The sequence below is a fragment of the Sminthopsis crassicaudata genome, chromosome 5 (assembly GCF_048593235.1).
Source record: "Sminthopsis crassicaudata isolate SCR6 chromosome 5, ASM4859323v1, whole genome shotgun sequence".
Lineage (NCBI taxonomy): Eukaryota > Metazoa > Chordata > Mammalia > Dasyuromorphia > Dasyuridae > Sminthopsis > Sminthopsis crassicaudata.
The window spans coordinates 90,289,372-90,304,583 of NC_133621.1; the positions used below are offsets into that span (position 1 = coordinate 90,289,372).

Sequence of the window (15,212 nt, forward strand, 5' to 3'; positions counted from 1 at the left end):
TTTTGAAGATGGAAGATAGAAAATGTCAAAGTTCCTTCCAATTCTATAATCTTGTTTGTCAAAGCTTCCCCCCCCCCCCTGAGGCTGGGGTTAAGTGACTTGCCCAGGGTCACACAGCTAGGGAGTGTTAAGTGTCTGAGATCAGATTTGAACTCGGATCCTCCTGATTTAAGGCTGGTGCTCTATTCACTGTGCCACCTAGCTGCCCCTTTGTCAAAGCTTTTTGTTTTTTTTAAAAATATATTTTATTTTTCCCCAATTACATGTAAAAATAATCTTTATAATTCACTTTTAAAAACTTTTGAGTCCCAAATTCTCTCTCTTCCTCTCTCCTCTCCCCTTACTGAGAATGCAAGCAATATACATGTATAATCATACAAAACATTTCCACATCAGTCATGTTGTGAAAGAAAAGAAACCAAAAACAAGGAAAATAAAGTTTGTTTTTAAAAAAGCATGCTTCAATTTCCATTCAGACTCCATCACTTCTTTTTCTGGAAATGGATAGCATTTTTCATTATAATTTCTTCCAAACTATCTTGGATCATTGTTTTACTGAGAATAGCTAAATCATTCAAAATTGATCATTATACAAAATTAATGTTACTATGTATGATGTTCTTCTATTTCTGTTCATTTCATTTTCTAATAGTTCATGTAAGTCTTTACAGGTTTTTCTGAGAGCATCTTGCCCATCATTTCTTGTAGCACAGTAACATTTCATCCCAATCATATACCACAATTTCTTCAGCCATTCCCCTCCCAATTGATAGGGATCCCCTCAATTTCCAAATCATTGCCACCACAAAGAACTACTATATTTTTGTACATGTAATTCTTTTCCTTTTTGTTTTTCCATCTTTGGAGTAAAGACCTAGTCCTGGTATTGCTCTGTCAAAGGGCATGAACAGTTTTAGAGTCTTCGGGGTATAGTTCCAAATTATTCACTAGAATGATTAAGTCAGTTCACAACTCTCAATAATGTATTTAGTGTCTCAATTTTCCATCATCTCTAATATTTGTCTTTTTCCCCTTTCTGTTATATTAACCAATCTGAAAGGTATGGGGTGGTATCTCAGACTTGTTTTAATTTGCATTTCCCTAATCAACAATGATAAAGCATTTTAAAAAAAAAATCCATTTAAATTTTTCTTGCTAAAAGCCATTAGTTTTTTCATTTCTAATACTGGGGGAGATTAATACTTAGAACATTTTTTCAAATGCCTATAGATAGCCTTAATTACTTTTTCTGAAAATTTCCTGTTCATACCTTTCAATAATTTAACCATTGAAGGGGTGGCTAGGTGGCGCAGTGCACAAGCCTTGAATTCAGGAGGACTCGAGTTCAAATCTTAACACTTCCTAGAGTGTGACCCTGGGCAAGTCACTTAACTCCAGCCTCAGAAAAAAAAATTAAAAAATAATAATTTAACCGTTGTGAATGGCTCTTATTTTTATAAATTTGATTCAGTTCGCTATATATTTGAGAAATAAGTTCCAACTATCATTTTCCCATGTAGGAATGTAAACATTTTAACCTTATTGGATCCCTTATAATTTTTCTTTCCTATTTACTTTTTAAATGCTTCTCTTGAGTCTTGTATTTGGAGTCAAATTTTTATTGAGCTCTAGTCTTTTCATCAAGAATGCTTCAAAGTCCTCTATTTCATTGAATATCTATTTTTCCCCCCAAAGGACTATATTCAATTTTGGTGGGTAGGAATTTTTACTTGGGATCTCTTTCAGTAGGCAAAATGGCTTCTTTCAATCTCTACCTTCTGATTCGAGAATATAAGGGCAGTTTTCCTTTATATAATTTCTTGAAAGAGGTTATCTAAGGTTCTTTTTTTTTGGATCATGGCTTTCAGATAGCCCAATAATTCTGAAATTATTTCTCCTTGTTCTATTTTTCAGGTCAACTTGTTTTTCCAATGAGATAATTCACATTTTCTTCTATTTTTTCATTCTTTTAATTTTGTTTTATAGCTTCTTGATGTCTCATGGAGTCATTACCTTCCATTTGCCCTTCTAATTTTTAAGTAATTATTTTCTTCAATCAGTTTTTATATCTCCTTTTCCTTTGGCCAATTCTGATTTTTCAAGTGTTCTTTTTTCCAGAAGACTTTGATGCCTCTCTTAGCATGTGCCTATTCTGCTTTTTACTTTCTTCAGTTATCTTTTTTTGTGCCTCCTTTGCCAAACTATTGACTCTTTTTTCATGATTTTCTTGCATCACTGTCATTCCCTTCCAATTTTTCCTCTACTCATTTGATTTTCAAAACCCTTTTTGAACTCTTCCAGGAATTTCTCTTGTGTCTCCAATTCACATTTTTCTTTAAGGCTTTGCATGTAGCAGTTTTTATTGTCTTCTTCTGAGTTTATGTTTTGACTTTTCCTGTCACCAGAGTAACTTTCTATGATCATCCTCTTTTTTTCATTGTTTGTTCCTTTTCAAAAACCTATTTCTTGAATTTTAACTTTAAATTAATCTGATCCCAGGATGGAGGGGACACTGTTTCTAGTTTTCAGGTGTTTTTACAGTTAGTTATGAGAGTCCCTAAGCTTCCAAGGTGATATGGTTTAAGGAGAGGTATGTTTACTATCCTATGCTTTGGTCTCTGAGTGACCACAATTATTCACTTCTGAAGTGGAATTGTAACTAAGGTCTCTACACCATTCAAGTGTTCCTCCTAGGACTGCAATGTAACCTGAATCTGAGTATGGGCAATGGAATAGATCCTACAATGAATGCCAGCAAAGGGACTTGTGTAATCTTCTAACTAGTTGTCTATCCCCCTTATTGTCTGTGGGCTGGGAGTTCCAGAAGCAGCTGCTGCCATTGCAGATTCAGTTACCTCCCCCCCCCCAAACCTGTATTTTGCTGTGGCATAGCTACATTTCACTCTCATCCTAAGGCCACAAACCTTTCCTGACAAGTTGTTTTGTGCTAGAAAATTGTTTCACCCAGTTCTTTATAACAGATTTTGTTTTCAGATACTATTTAAAATTGTTTGGAGAATTTGGCTGAGCTTAGGCAAATTCTTGCTTTTTTACAACTGTCAAAACTTTTCTAAAGCAAAATCCATTCTAAGGTAATGAAATATAATTCCTTCTAAAACACATATTTGTGATAGATTCCAAATCTTGTTACATTGGAAGTCTCAGGAATATTTTTATATATAAAAGTAAATCTTAAATTCTAGTCTCCGACAAAGAACTATTCAAAGTAATCTTATTCCAAAGGATCATTCTTAGGTTTTCATGGATACAATACTGAGAAAAATACTCTGGTGATCAAAAAATTTTCTTCAATTCTAATACAACTACTAATCCAGAAATCATTTTACTAGAACTCTCACCTATCTGGAACACATATAAACAAACAAACAAAAAAAAGGTGTTGGAATACAGAAAGATTTCATGTATTTTATTCATAAGAAAAGTTTCTCAAACCATCATTCTTAAATCTATTCGGAATTCATTTTAAACATAATTGTAATATAGATAATTATCTGAATTCCCACACAGACTCAGAAGTCACAAATCTTAAGGGAGGATGGGATTTTCTAAAAGAAGAGATAATATCCAAAAAATCATAGCTGACAGCAAAGAAAGCAGGAAAACAAAACAAAACAAAAAAAAAACATAGCAGTCTCATCCCATAGCCTGATAAGACTTAAATAGTCCTAGGTCTTCATCATCTTAGAGTACAAAATTAGTATTCATAATGATGAATATATAATTAAGTGATGATTAAATTATGGTGGGAAGACTTTAAGATAACAGGAAATATATAGTATATTTTATAGAGATTCCATTTAAAATGTTTTAAGTTTCTCTGCTTAGTAAGATAAGTTTCAGTTATCTGTATGAAACAACTTATTCTCAGAAAAAGTCAAGTAAAATGAAATATTTCAATATTTAGAACAATTCCAATGGATCTTTTATTTCATTCTTGTGGGTATTCCCTCAGTGCAGATGAATACCTATCTGTACCTTCTTATCCAGCTCAGATAACCATATTCTCCTTCTTGATATCATTGCATGAATATCAATGGAGCACTTGGAATCAACTCCCTTTTTAAATATTTCCCCTCACAGTGGATATAGATCTTACAGAAATGGGAATCTGTTCAAGTAATACAGAACATAACCCATCCATGCTTTCTTATCTTTTATAAGTCTCATTCATTCATGTCCTCCCAAAAACTTCCATAATGAATCTATTGTACTAAAAAACCTCTAAGAGGCACAGTGAATAGAGTACCATACCTGGAATCAGAAAGACTTATCTTCCAGAGTTCAAATTTGGCCTCAGACAGTTACTAGCTGTGTGAATATGAGCAAATCACTTAACCCTCTGTCTCAGTTCCTCACCTGTAAAATGAACTAGAGAAGGAAATGGCAAACCATTCTAGTATATTTGCCAAGAAAATCCTAAATAGGGTCATGAAGAGTTGAACATGAATGAAACAACTGAACAACAAAAATATCTTTTAATTTTCTATGTGTACCAGATAAGAAAAATAAATTGGCCATCTAAAGGCTAGTGTACAAAAAATTAAAAATCAATTTTACAGTGTGATAGCAGAAATAGCTAAGAAACCATGAGTTTAAATGATTCATCAATAACTAAATGGTATTCTACTACTGAGCTGTGATATCAATGTTACTCTCTAAATTTCTTTCAATATTTATTTCTTAATAAATTGGGATGGGGAGAATTCTTAATTTTGGTAACTTTCTTATACTATGTTGTCATTTATCATAGAAAACACAGGAGAAATAGAAGACTTGAATGTCATTAGAGATGGGGTCTTACTAAAAAGATTCATAGAGACAAGGATAATCTGTGGGAGAAATTATGGTGATGCCACATTATTATGAGGTGTCACAAATCTCATGCCTGTATTTATTGAGGTTTGCTAATTCTTTCACAAAACCTGTACAACCAGCCAAGGGGATCACATTGCTGTTAGGGGATCTCTTACCCCCAATTCTCCCACTTCATCAATAGTATAAAATTGCTACCTATTAACAAAACTCTGAGATTCTACATTTTACATGGTTGTGATTCTGACACTTTTTGGTCTCTTCAATAGTTACTTCACTACACAACAGATATGAATTACTAACCAGCTGTGATGTTTTATAAGAAAATTTAATACCTTCAAAACCAAACCAGCTTCTTTGTTTTCAGTTGTATATGGAGGTTTCCAAAGTTGAATTTTGTCTTCTCTTAAGAAGTGGGTCAGTTTTGCTTGTAGGTATTTCTTTTGTGCCATCCTTTAAAAAAATAAATATAAAAAGAACATTTTAAACTGTGAACAGAATTTAGTGTAATGATGGTGTCTTTTTTGGCTAGAATAATCAGTTAATCAGTTATCTACCCTTAGTTAATACAAATTAAGGAGATAGTTTCATTTACAAGCTTTTTTATTAAAACTGTTGACAGGTGGTAAGATTTGTGGATCTGAGGTTTATTGCCTTTAGATTCCTTTGCTCATTCTCTAAATTATTCTATTTTCTATCTTTTTAATCTATCATTTAACTCAATAATTTATAGTAGAAAGAGAGAAATTTTCTTAGAAAACCAGAACAATTAAGACTTCTTAAAACAGAACTCTTTAAAAATATAAAAAACTATTTCTTATGTCAAGTGCCATGTCATATATACCTCATTACTTAATTATGTGTTGCCATTCTCTTCTGTCAGCAAGCCTACTGCTTCAAAGTAAAGCAGTATGTTTTTGATTAGACCTTGTATCAGACAGAGAAGACTGAATAATTTCATGATGTGGGTGAAACTGGGAAGAGAGGTAAAAATGCTAACAATGACTGAGTACAAAGGCCCTATCAAAGCCCTACTAAATGACAGAAGCAAAAAGATAATCTCAGTGCTTTGGTCAATCTGTTCTTTTGTGGTTAACAACTAACATCAGTGATAACTCTCAAGCCTCCCCATTGGAGTCTTATTGGCAAGGGTATTGAAGTTGTTTGCCATTTCCTTCTTCAGTTCATTTTACAGCTTTTTATAGAGTCACCCAACATCTGAGGCTGAATTTGAACTCATCTCTCTTCCTGATTTTTGCTCTATATTGGCCACTCCTCTTAAGGCCTAAAAAGAATTTTTATCCTACAATAAGTATTTTTCTATAAACTTTATCTTATGTCTTGATACATCTTCTAAAGTTTTTTTCATTATTCATTTCAGAACTGTAGTATTGCATTTATTTTCCTTTTAAGGCTGTTTTCACCTACTTTTTATCTGGTGTACATTCTTAACAATTGTACATTTAGTGATCTTGAAGTTCACAGGCTAGATTTTCTTTTTTTCTTTCTTTTTGATATTTTATTTTCCTCAGTTACATGTAAAAGAATTTTTTAACATTTTAAAAAACTTTTGAATTCCAGATTCTCTCCCTCTCTCCCCTCCCCAGCCCCCAGGAACTAAGTAAAGTTGGAATTATGCAAACTAAATTTCTTTTCTAATGGCCAAGCCTAAAACCCAAATCACTCCAGCCAACAAAAGGTCCCAGGTCAGGCCTACTTTGTCTTTGTTTTGCCCAGATTGCCTCGAATGTAAATAGCAATAGTTAATATTTTAGCTAGAAACCCTAAGAGTCTTCCCTTCCCAGATTGATCCTCTCTTCCCACCCATTTAAATAATAATAATAATAATAATAATAAAGGCCATTCTTTGCCTCATTTCTTTCTTTCAAGCCTTAATCACAGGATGGGCAGTTGCCAGTTGAACTGAAACCATCTCATCTATATCTGACCACTGGACTCAATGCCATAGAAGAAATGGAGGCTAGTAACCTTGCACAGTCCTCACTCACTCAAATCTAATTCACTTGCATATCATGGCACTACCTGCCAGACTTCTCTTACAAAAGGAAGAAAAAAAACAATGTGTTTTTTTATCATGTCATTCCAACACTAAAGATCTTTCTTTCATCCAATATCCTGGGCATACTAGTGTACTACTCGGGTTCCTTTTTCTCATTTTCCCTACATGATCTAATAAGATCTGACAGATACACAAGATGTAGAGAAGATATAAGGATATAAGATGACAAATGAGCTAGTCCATTACCAATTCACATCTAAGGTACAAATGCATTTGAAAAATGAAGTATTAAGGTTATAAGAGTAGGAGACTTTTTTTCTAGCTAAAATTAGATTTAAATTATATATTAGTTATGGTAAAAGAAATCCAAAAAAAGAAAAGGTAATTATTTATTAAGCCCTGACTACATCCAAGGCAACATTCTAAACAATGGGGATACAAAAACAAAAGACAGTTCAAAGCCAAACACTTTCCTTTATAAAACAAAGTAATGCACTTAGAGGAGTGGTGGCCAGGGAAGTGGTGGCCACAAGTCATATGTACAGTAAATGTAAAAGATATAGAAGAAAGATTAAAGAATAACTAACAATTAGAGAATGGCTGAAAAAAAGAAAAGAAAGAATAAAAGTGAGGAAAAAGAGAAAGTTAAAATAGAGAACTGGGTGGGAAAGCAGATGAAACATGTTCAGTAAGTTATTAAGTCCTCAGACTTGATACAGCTTTATTTAAAGCATTATTACCTTTTATCAAACATCATTTAATTCTCCCAACACTGAATTCTCTTGCTTCCTCCTCAGACTGTTTGCCCAGAATTCCTCTCTATCCCTTAAAGCCCAAGTCAACAACATAAGACAATGATTAAGAAGGTATACCAAATAAAAAGTAGGGGACAACAGTCCTAAAAAGAAAATGAATATAAAACTAGAGTGTTGCAATGATTTTAGAAAATGACTTTAAAAATACCAGTTAACCACTGCTCACAGTTCTTCAACTGTTTCTTATATTTTAATAAGTGGTCATTTCTTTCAAGCAGGCATCAGTTCCTGGCAAATTTTTGCCTATCCAAAAAACACTTTTTAACTACTAAAAGATCTTCTGAAAATACTTTAAAACTATCTTCCCTATTTTATGTTCCTGTTATTGCTCCTCTTTCCACCCCACAAGTTTCCAGATTATCCATCTTAGTTGCAGTAAAAGAATTTACATGTTTTATCAGTGGTAATACAATCTATCTGTAAATTGGTCCTCTAAATGGAATACTTACAGGAAGTGGGAGAAGGAAGACTATTCCCTGGGCTAGCAGCTGTAACTGTGACAATATTACAAAGTGTATGAAATCAAACCAACTTATTTAAAACTAGCCAGAAGTTTCACTGATATAACATTACCAATTAGACATAGCTACCTAGTATTTTCTGAGTGTTTACCTGGTAAATTACATCCTCCAATTACTAAATCTAGCCATACTTGTTTCTCTAATCTTATGAAAGCTTTTATTTGACCTTGTTAGACAATCCAACAACAATCCCATCTCTTTCCTCTTCTTCAATTAAGAAAAACAAAAAAACATCCCACAACTGATCTCTCCACTTCTCATTTTGTCCATCTTCCCTAATGTCTGGGCTTGCAACCCCAGACTGTACTGAAACTGTACTGAAACTATTATAAAGTCACCAGTAGCTACCAAATCAGTGACATTTCTTTCAGTTATCATCCTCCTCAGATCTTTTACAGATTTTGACAATATTGATAATCCTCTTCTCCTAGTACATTAATTCTCTTCCTTTGGTTTCAGAGATGCCCCTCCTTCAAGTTACTCTCTTTGCTCTCTTCCCAACTTCTGTCCTAACCCAGGATATTCTTCAAACCCTTGAAACTAAAAATGATCAAAATCAAACTTATCTGTTCCCCCAAACTTGTTTCTTCTTATGACTTCATTATTTCTGCCTGTGGCACCACAATTAACTCAATATTTTCCTAGATTTGACTGTCTCCCTCCCATAACGCACACAGCCAATCATGGTATGCTTTGTTTCAAAATTCTTTAAAAGTTCCTTATTAATTATCAAGTAAGGGCCATATTTCTTTGCTTAGCATTCAAGGCTCTCCACAATTTATTTCCAGTTTTTTTTCATATTATTCTGCCTCCATATATTTTGCACTCCTCAGCAAGTTAAACATCATTGAATTCCCCCAACACTGAATTCTCTTGCTTCCTCCTCTCAGACTGCCCAGAATTCCTCTGTCCTTTAAAGCCCAAATCAGCAACATAGACCATGGTTAGGAAGGTACACCAAATAAAAAGTAGGTGAGAACAGCCCTAAAAGGAAAATGAATACAACACTAGAGTTCATCAAAGAATATGATTAAAAAAAAAAAAAAAAAAAAAAAAAGGTTTGCACTCAAGATATAATTAAGTATTTAAAGCATAATGAAAACCAAAATGGGCCTTTCTTAAATAAATGGATTAAGGCTGACACAGGATCAAAGCCTCACCTAGAGATTTCGGTCCTACACATGGGCTGAGCCGGATTTGAATAAGAAGGTGGATTTATGATTTACTCGGGAGATAACGAGGCTGCAGGGAAGGCTTCAGAGCAGGAGAATGATGTGTTCAGACCCATGCATCACTTTGCTGGGGCCACAGAATTTAGAATTGAAAGGGAAGCTGGGACCATCTAATCTAATTAAAGGAGGAAAATGAGACCGAGAAGTTACACGACTAAGTGAGCGCTCCATAGTAATAACAGCAGCCGCCTGACGAAATCCTGTTTTTCTCATTATACTATCCTACCCCTCAGATGATGACAAATTGTTCCTACTGCAGAACTCTGAGCATTATCGCCGTTGACTCGGGTAAGTATAGGGGATTTAAGAGATCAGTGAGCAAGAGGTAATGAGGGCTTTCCCGGGAATGGAAACATTTGCTGAGTTTAAAGCTAACAAAGCGGCACCTCACCATACAAAACTGACAGGGAAAGGTCCTTAAAGTACCATTTTACCCCCAGGGAGAAAGAATATTGAGATTTTATTTTCACTTTTGCAATTAGCCGGTAAATGGTTCAACTTCCCCAAATCTTCCTAACTACGAACCTCCTAGACTTTTGACATCTAACAACTTCCTTAAGAGGAATAGGTAAAAAATAGATCTAATGCCCGGGCGTTATTATTCTGGAAAGTGACAATCACCTACCCCGCTACTGAACAACAAACGAAGTAGTCCAAAGTCCGACAGAACCTATGGCTGGCTCTGGAGAAACCCTAAAGGACACACCTGGTGATTTTAAATCGACGTCTTTGATTTTAGTTACAATTTCCTTTTGCTGGGGTTTAAAGTATAAGGAGCTAGCTTGTAACTACTGTCTTAGCTAAGTACGCCACCTGTCTCACTTGTCCGGGCGGGGGTAAGAGACACACCTCCCCCCACTCCCGCCTCCTCACCCGGGCTCCACAAGAAACCGGGCCCTCGACCCCTCACCCCGGAGTCCCCACCCTGCTGGGTCCTTACCCAGGGCCGAGCCGCCTTTCTTGGGTAACCAGGGGAAGGGGATGCAGGTTGGGATCGCTCCCTCCTCAGTACCTGGAAGTTCAGGGGGAGGGGCAGGAGGGGAGACGACTCTGCCCCAGCAGACAAGGGCCAGGATGAATGGAAGGAAAGACGGACGCACCGATTATCAGCCCAGACCCGCCCTCGGTCAGGTGAGGAAAGGAGGCGGGCCCGGACCGCCCCGCCCCGCCCTGCCCCGCCCCCTGTGGGGCTGTCCGCTTCCCCGGGAGTCACCTTAGTATTCCCCAGCGCGATCCCAAAGCCCCTGACACCTCTGCTCCCCCGCGGCTCCTCAGGGGGCGAGGAAAGCCCGCGCTCCCGGACACTCCCAGGAAGGCGGGGCGTGCCCACGGGGCGCGGCTGATGCCCACCCCGACGGAGACTGGCGGACAGGAAGCAGGGAGGCAGGCGGGCCGGCGTCCACCCCTCAGTCCCCACCTAGCTCAGCCCAGCCCAGCCCGGGCTGGGCCGAAGCCTCACTCACCTGAGAGGCGCTACCGTCAGAGTTCGCCAGCGTTCCGGAAAGTCCCCGGATGGAGCGGGTCGCTGTTTGTTTTCGTTCCGGGTGAAACCGGCTCCTCCTCCTTCTCCTCCCCCCACCCCCATCCACTTCTCCGCCCACAGCCTCGAGCTGGTGCCGGACTGGGAGGGGGCGGGAACGAAAGAGGAGGAGGCCTGGGCCTCGGGGTGGTGAATGACGTCACGTGACTCCCTCTCTGCCTCCACACTTCATCACTAGCCAACTGATGCTGGGGAGCACTTGTAGGGAGGCGGTGGGCAAAGCGGGCCCTGGAGGGATCTCTCTGTGCCCTCCTCCTTGTTCCGCGGGCTGCCGCTTTTTGGGGCCCTAAGTCACGACCTCTTCGATTTGTAAAATGGGCTCCGTACCAGGAAACGGAGGCAGTGACACGACTCACCGCGGATCCCACAGTGGGTGGAGACCGTCTGTGTCGGCATTTGAACTCAGATCCGGCACTAGCTCCACTGACTCCCGACTGCCCTGGCCGATGGGTTCCTAATAAATAAATACATACTCGTTGGAGACAAAGCAATCTCCTGGGGGACCGCACCCTGCGGAAAGAAGTGCCGAGGCGAGTATGAAATCGGCACGAGATCTGTACGAAGTGCTTTGGGGGAAGAAACTAGAAAAACTTTTTAAAATTTCCCCCCAAGTGGTTAAAGCAATTTCAAAACATTTCCGATAAAGTTCCAAATTCGACCCCTCTCTCGGCCCCTCCCTGAATAGTCATCCATGTTTTATTCTTGTCATATAAAGCAGGAGTCATTTTGTACTTGAATAAAAAAGAGAAAGAACGTGGAAAACAGTGCACTTCCGTGTGTTCGGACAGCATGGATTCTTCCTCTAGAAGTGGGGAGCGGATCTCCTCCTGAGCTCTGGCATCGTCCTGGATCCGTGTAAAGCTGAGAACAGTCCAGTCATTCGCCACTCTCCGTCATCGGCGTTCTCCTGGCTCCGCTTGCTTCGCGTCGGTTCGGGCACGTCTAAGGAAGACTTCGAACAGGGAAGGCCCTTGGGCTGAGGTAAGGGGGTGAGAGGAGCAGCGATGAGGAGATGGAGCCATCCAGACCCGGGAGGAGCCTCAGCTTGGCCGGAGTGAAAAATGGCTTGGAGTCACGTGGCTGGCCCTCTGGCTTACCACCTTCCAGGCAACTAGTCAAGCATTTATTCCGGTCTCATTAGTGCCTCCTCTTCTGTGATCAGCCTCCTCAGCCCCCTGTGCAACACGGTCTGCCTGAGAGAAGGGCTTTCCACTGCTAGGCCCCGTCCCCTGCGCTCTCCTGTCGCGGCCCAGAGATTCACCAGATGATGCTTCTCCTCCAGCTTTCCCGGCAAAGTATCTCACTGCTGAATGCCCTGGGCTGTGTGAGTGCTTTATGCATACATGTTAGAGCGTTTGCTCTCGAGTGCCTTTGGACCTTATGTATTTCCTATGCTGACTGAAATAGATTGTCCCATAAACAATGCCAGTATTATGCAGCTCCCCAAGGACAGGGAATCTACAGGGAATCAGCCATGCTGAATCTTTTTTTAGAAGACTTACTCAGAATAAAATTTCCAGGGTAGTGACAAAGAGATAGAGAAAAACTCACTTTGGGGGATCTAGAAATGGAACTCTCCAATCTGGCTTGCTCAAGGAATGGGGCTGATAGTTTCATGACTGAGTATACTAGTTTTCAGAGAATCAGAATATGAGTGCATAAAATGACCAAACCATACTAAACTTACTTTAATTTTACTTTGGCAGAGGTTCCAAACATGGCAGCCTTACGCCTGGCATGCCAAGGGTCTCTGTCCACTGGAATCCTATTTCCGGTGCCCTCTTAAATCTACCTTCACCTTTTACTAACTAGAAAACTTTAACTTTCTTCCAAACCCCACAATAAACCTCTTTTATACAATCTTAAGTTTTCTGGTCTGTAAATTCCTTTACAGGGGACTCTACCACCGCTACTGGACCTCATTTAACTCTGTATCCTTGCGCCAAATGCAAAGGGGTTGCAAGGGAGCTCCATTTGACTTCCTGTACCCCAGCCTGCCACTAGACCTCAATTAAACCCTAATTTCATTTAGGTACCCCAATTCTAGACCTCCTCGTAGTAATCCAGAGGACTTTTTCAGAGTCTCGGTCTAGATTTGTTTTCTGGTTGGTGTTGTTTTTTCCACTTATTTTTTTCCACTTATTTGGCATTAGTACATTATTTTCTGTTTTGTGGGCTAGCCTTAGACCAATTGTTTCTAAAGAAAAAAAAAAAAAACATTTCTAGGCACAGGGAACAGCCAGTGAGAACTGTCTGGAGATGAAGTAGGAATAGCAAAGAAGCGGGTGTTGTTGGATTGCAGAGTATGTGGGAGGAATAAGGTTTAAGGAAACTAGAAAGGTAGGAAGGGGCCACCGGAGGATACTGAGAAGCATGGGATTTCGGGTTCGATGTGGTCAGATTTGTGTTTAAGGAAAGTTATTTGATGGCTTAATGGAAGATGTCCTGAAATGAAGAGAGACTTGAGGCCCAAAGACCTACTACCAGCAGGTCCAAGTATGAGATGATTAGTGCCTATCTCAGAGTGGGGTCAGTGTCGAAGAATAAAAGGGGCACATGGGAGAGAGTAAGAAGTTCAAATTCAGAGACTTTGACAGATTGGATATGTGGGGAGGCTTAAAAGAGAATAAAGAATTGAGAATGACACTTAGGTTATTGAACTCAAATTACTGAAGGCTCTGTCACCTTTATAGCAGCTGTCCAATATGCCCCCTCTTGTCTTCCCATACTGCTACAACTTTAGTGAAGACCCTCATCACCTCATCCCTGCACTTTTGAAATAGCCTCTTGCTAGGTCTGCCTGCCACAAGTCTCTCCTCAATGCAATCCATCCTACCTTTAATTGCCAAAGTGATTTTCTTAAAGCAAAGGTTCAAGTCTGTCATCCCCATTCTCAATAAACTTCAGTTGTTCCCAAATACCCAAAATCAATATAAGAATCTTCTATTTGGTGTTCAAAGCCCTTTATAACCTAGTTTTCCCCTCCATAAATGTTTCAATCTTTATAGCTTATACCCTTCTACATACTCTTAGTTCCAATGACATTGGCCTTGCTGATCCACAAACAAAACATTTCATCTCCCATCTGGGCATCTAGTTGTCCCCCAAGTCCAGGAAAGCTCTCTCTCCTCTTTTCAGCCTTTGGTTTCCATTGCTTCCTTAAAGTCTCAAATAAATATCAAATAAAATCCCACCATTTACAGGAAGCCTCTCCCAACCTCTCAGTTCTTGTGTCTTTCCTATGTTGGTTGTTTCCTATTTATCCTGTATATTTAGCTTGCTTGTAAAGATTTTTTGCTTGTTGTCTCCCCCCTTAGATTGTAAGCTCCTTGAGTGAAAGGACTGTTTTTTTCCTCTTTACTCCATCCAGGACCATTGCCAGGCATCTTGAACTTTGTTGTTCTACTGAAGTTGGATGGCTCAGAGAGTGAGGCTATTAACTCAATTCTGCCTCACCTAAATCCAATTCATGAACAGCTCATGTCATCACCCATGATATCATGGGTCCTCCTCGAAAATGAAGAATGAACAACAATATCCCCATGTTTAGTCCATTGCCTGGCAAATAAGAGGCACTTGATAAATCTTATTGGTTGACTGGTCCCCCCAGAAGTGATAGGAAAATTAGGAAGAGGATTGTGTTGACTCTTCCAACAGTGGAGAAGTCAGTCAAACCTGAGGACCACCCCACTACTCATGTGCTGGACTTTTTTTTTGTTTGTTTTAGGTGTCATCTAAGACTTGAACCTAAGTCCCCTAAACCAATTAAATCTTGTGGATAGTTCATTGCCTTTTTTGTTTAAAACTAGCTTATGTGGTGGGCCTCTTCCAGTCTTCCTGCCATGGGTTTCAATCAGATTAATAGTTTATGTGCTCCTACTATGTAGCTATGTAGGTAGATAATGGTCCAAATGTAGGGGAGATAGATCAAAAGCCAGATGAAGGGTACTCTTTTCCAGGACGAGAAAATCTGCCATGTCTGTTCCTAGCTGAAAGATATTGCTGCCTGGTCTTGGGGAAGAGGCTGTCCTTTTTCGGTTTTAAGACATGGATTGTGGATAACCCAAGAGAACTGGGACCATTGGAGATTGTAGCATTAAGGCTGGGTCAGCCACAGGCCTCAGACTCGAATTAAAGGCCATTGACAAATGAGTAAACTAGGGGTACAGAACTGACAGCAGGCCACTACAGAAGTCCTAGGACTATCATCCCATCAGTGACCTGCCCCATGATATAATCCTCCAAGGGTAA

General features: G+C 39.2%; 1 protein-coding gene across 4 annotated transcripts in view; it reads right to left on the reverse strand.

The window, feature by feature from the left end:
* Positions 1–11,015, reverse strand: part of NUB1 (negative regulator of ubiquitin like proteins 1) — a 50,669-nt gene extending 39,654 nt beyond the window's left edge. The window contains exons 1-2 of one of the 4 annotated variants that reach the window (XM_074267460.1): positions 10,885–11,015; positions 5,169–5,286 (exon numbers count right to left, since the gene is read on the reverse strand). In XM_074267460.1, coding sequence (XP_074123561.1) covers positions 5,169–5,286; positions 10,885–11,006 — 240 coding nt within the window. In that variant the 5' untranslated portion in view covers positions 11,007–11,015. Of the gene's footprint in view, positions 1–5,168; positions 5,287–9,349; positions 9,537–10,361; positions 10,653–10,884 lie in introns of those variants that run through there. The other 3 variants (XM_074267464.1, XM_074267463.1, XM_074267462.1) reach the window with 3 other exon arrangements.
* Between the last annotated feature and the right edge of the window lie 4,197 nt (positions 11,016–15,212).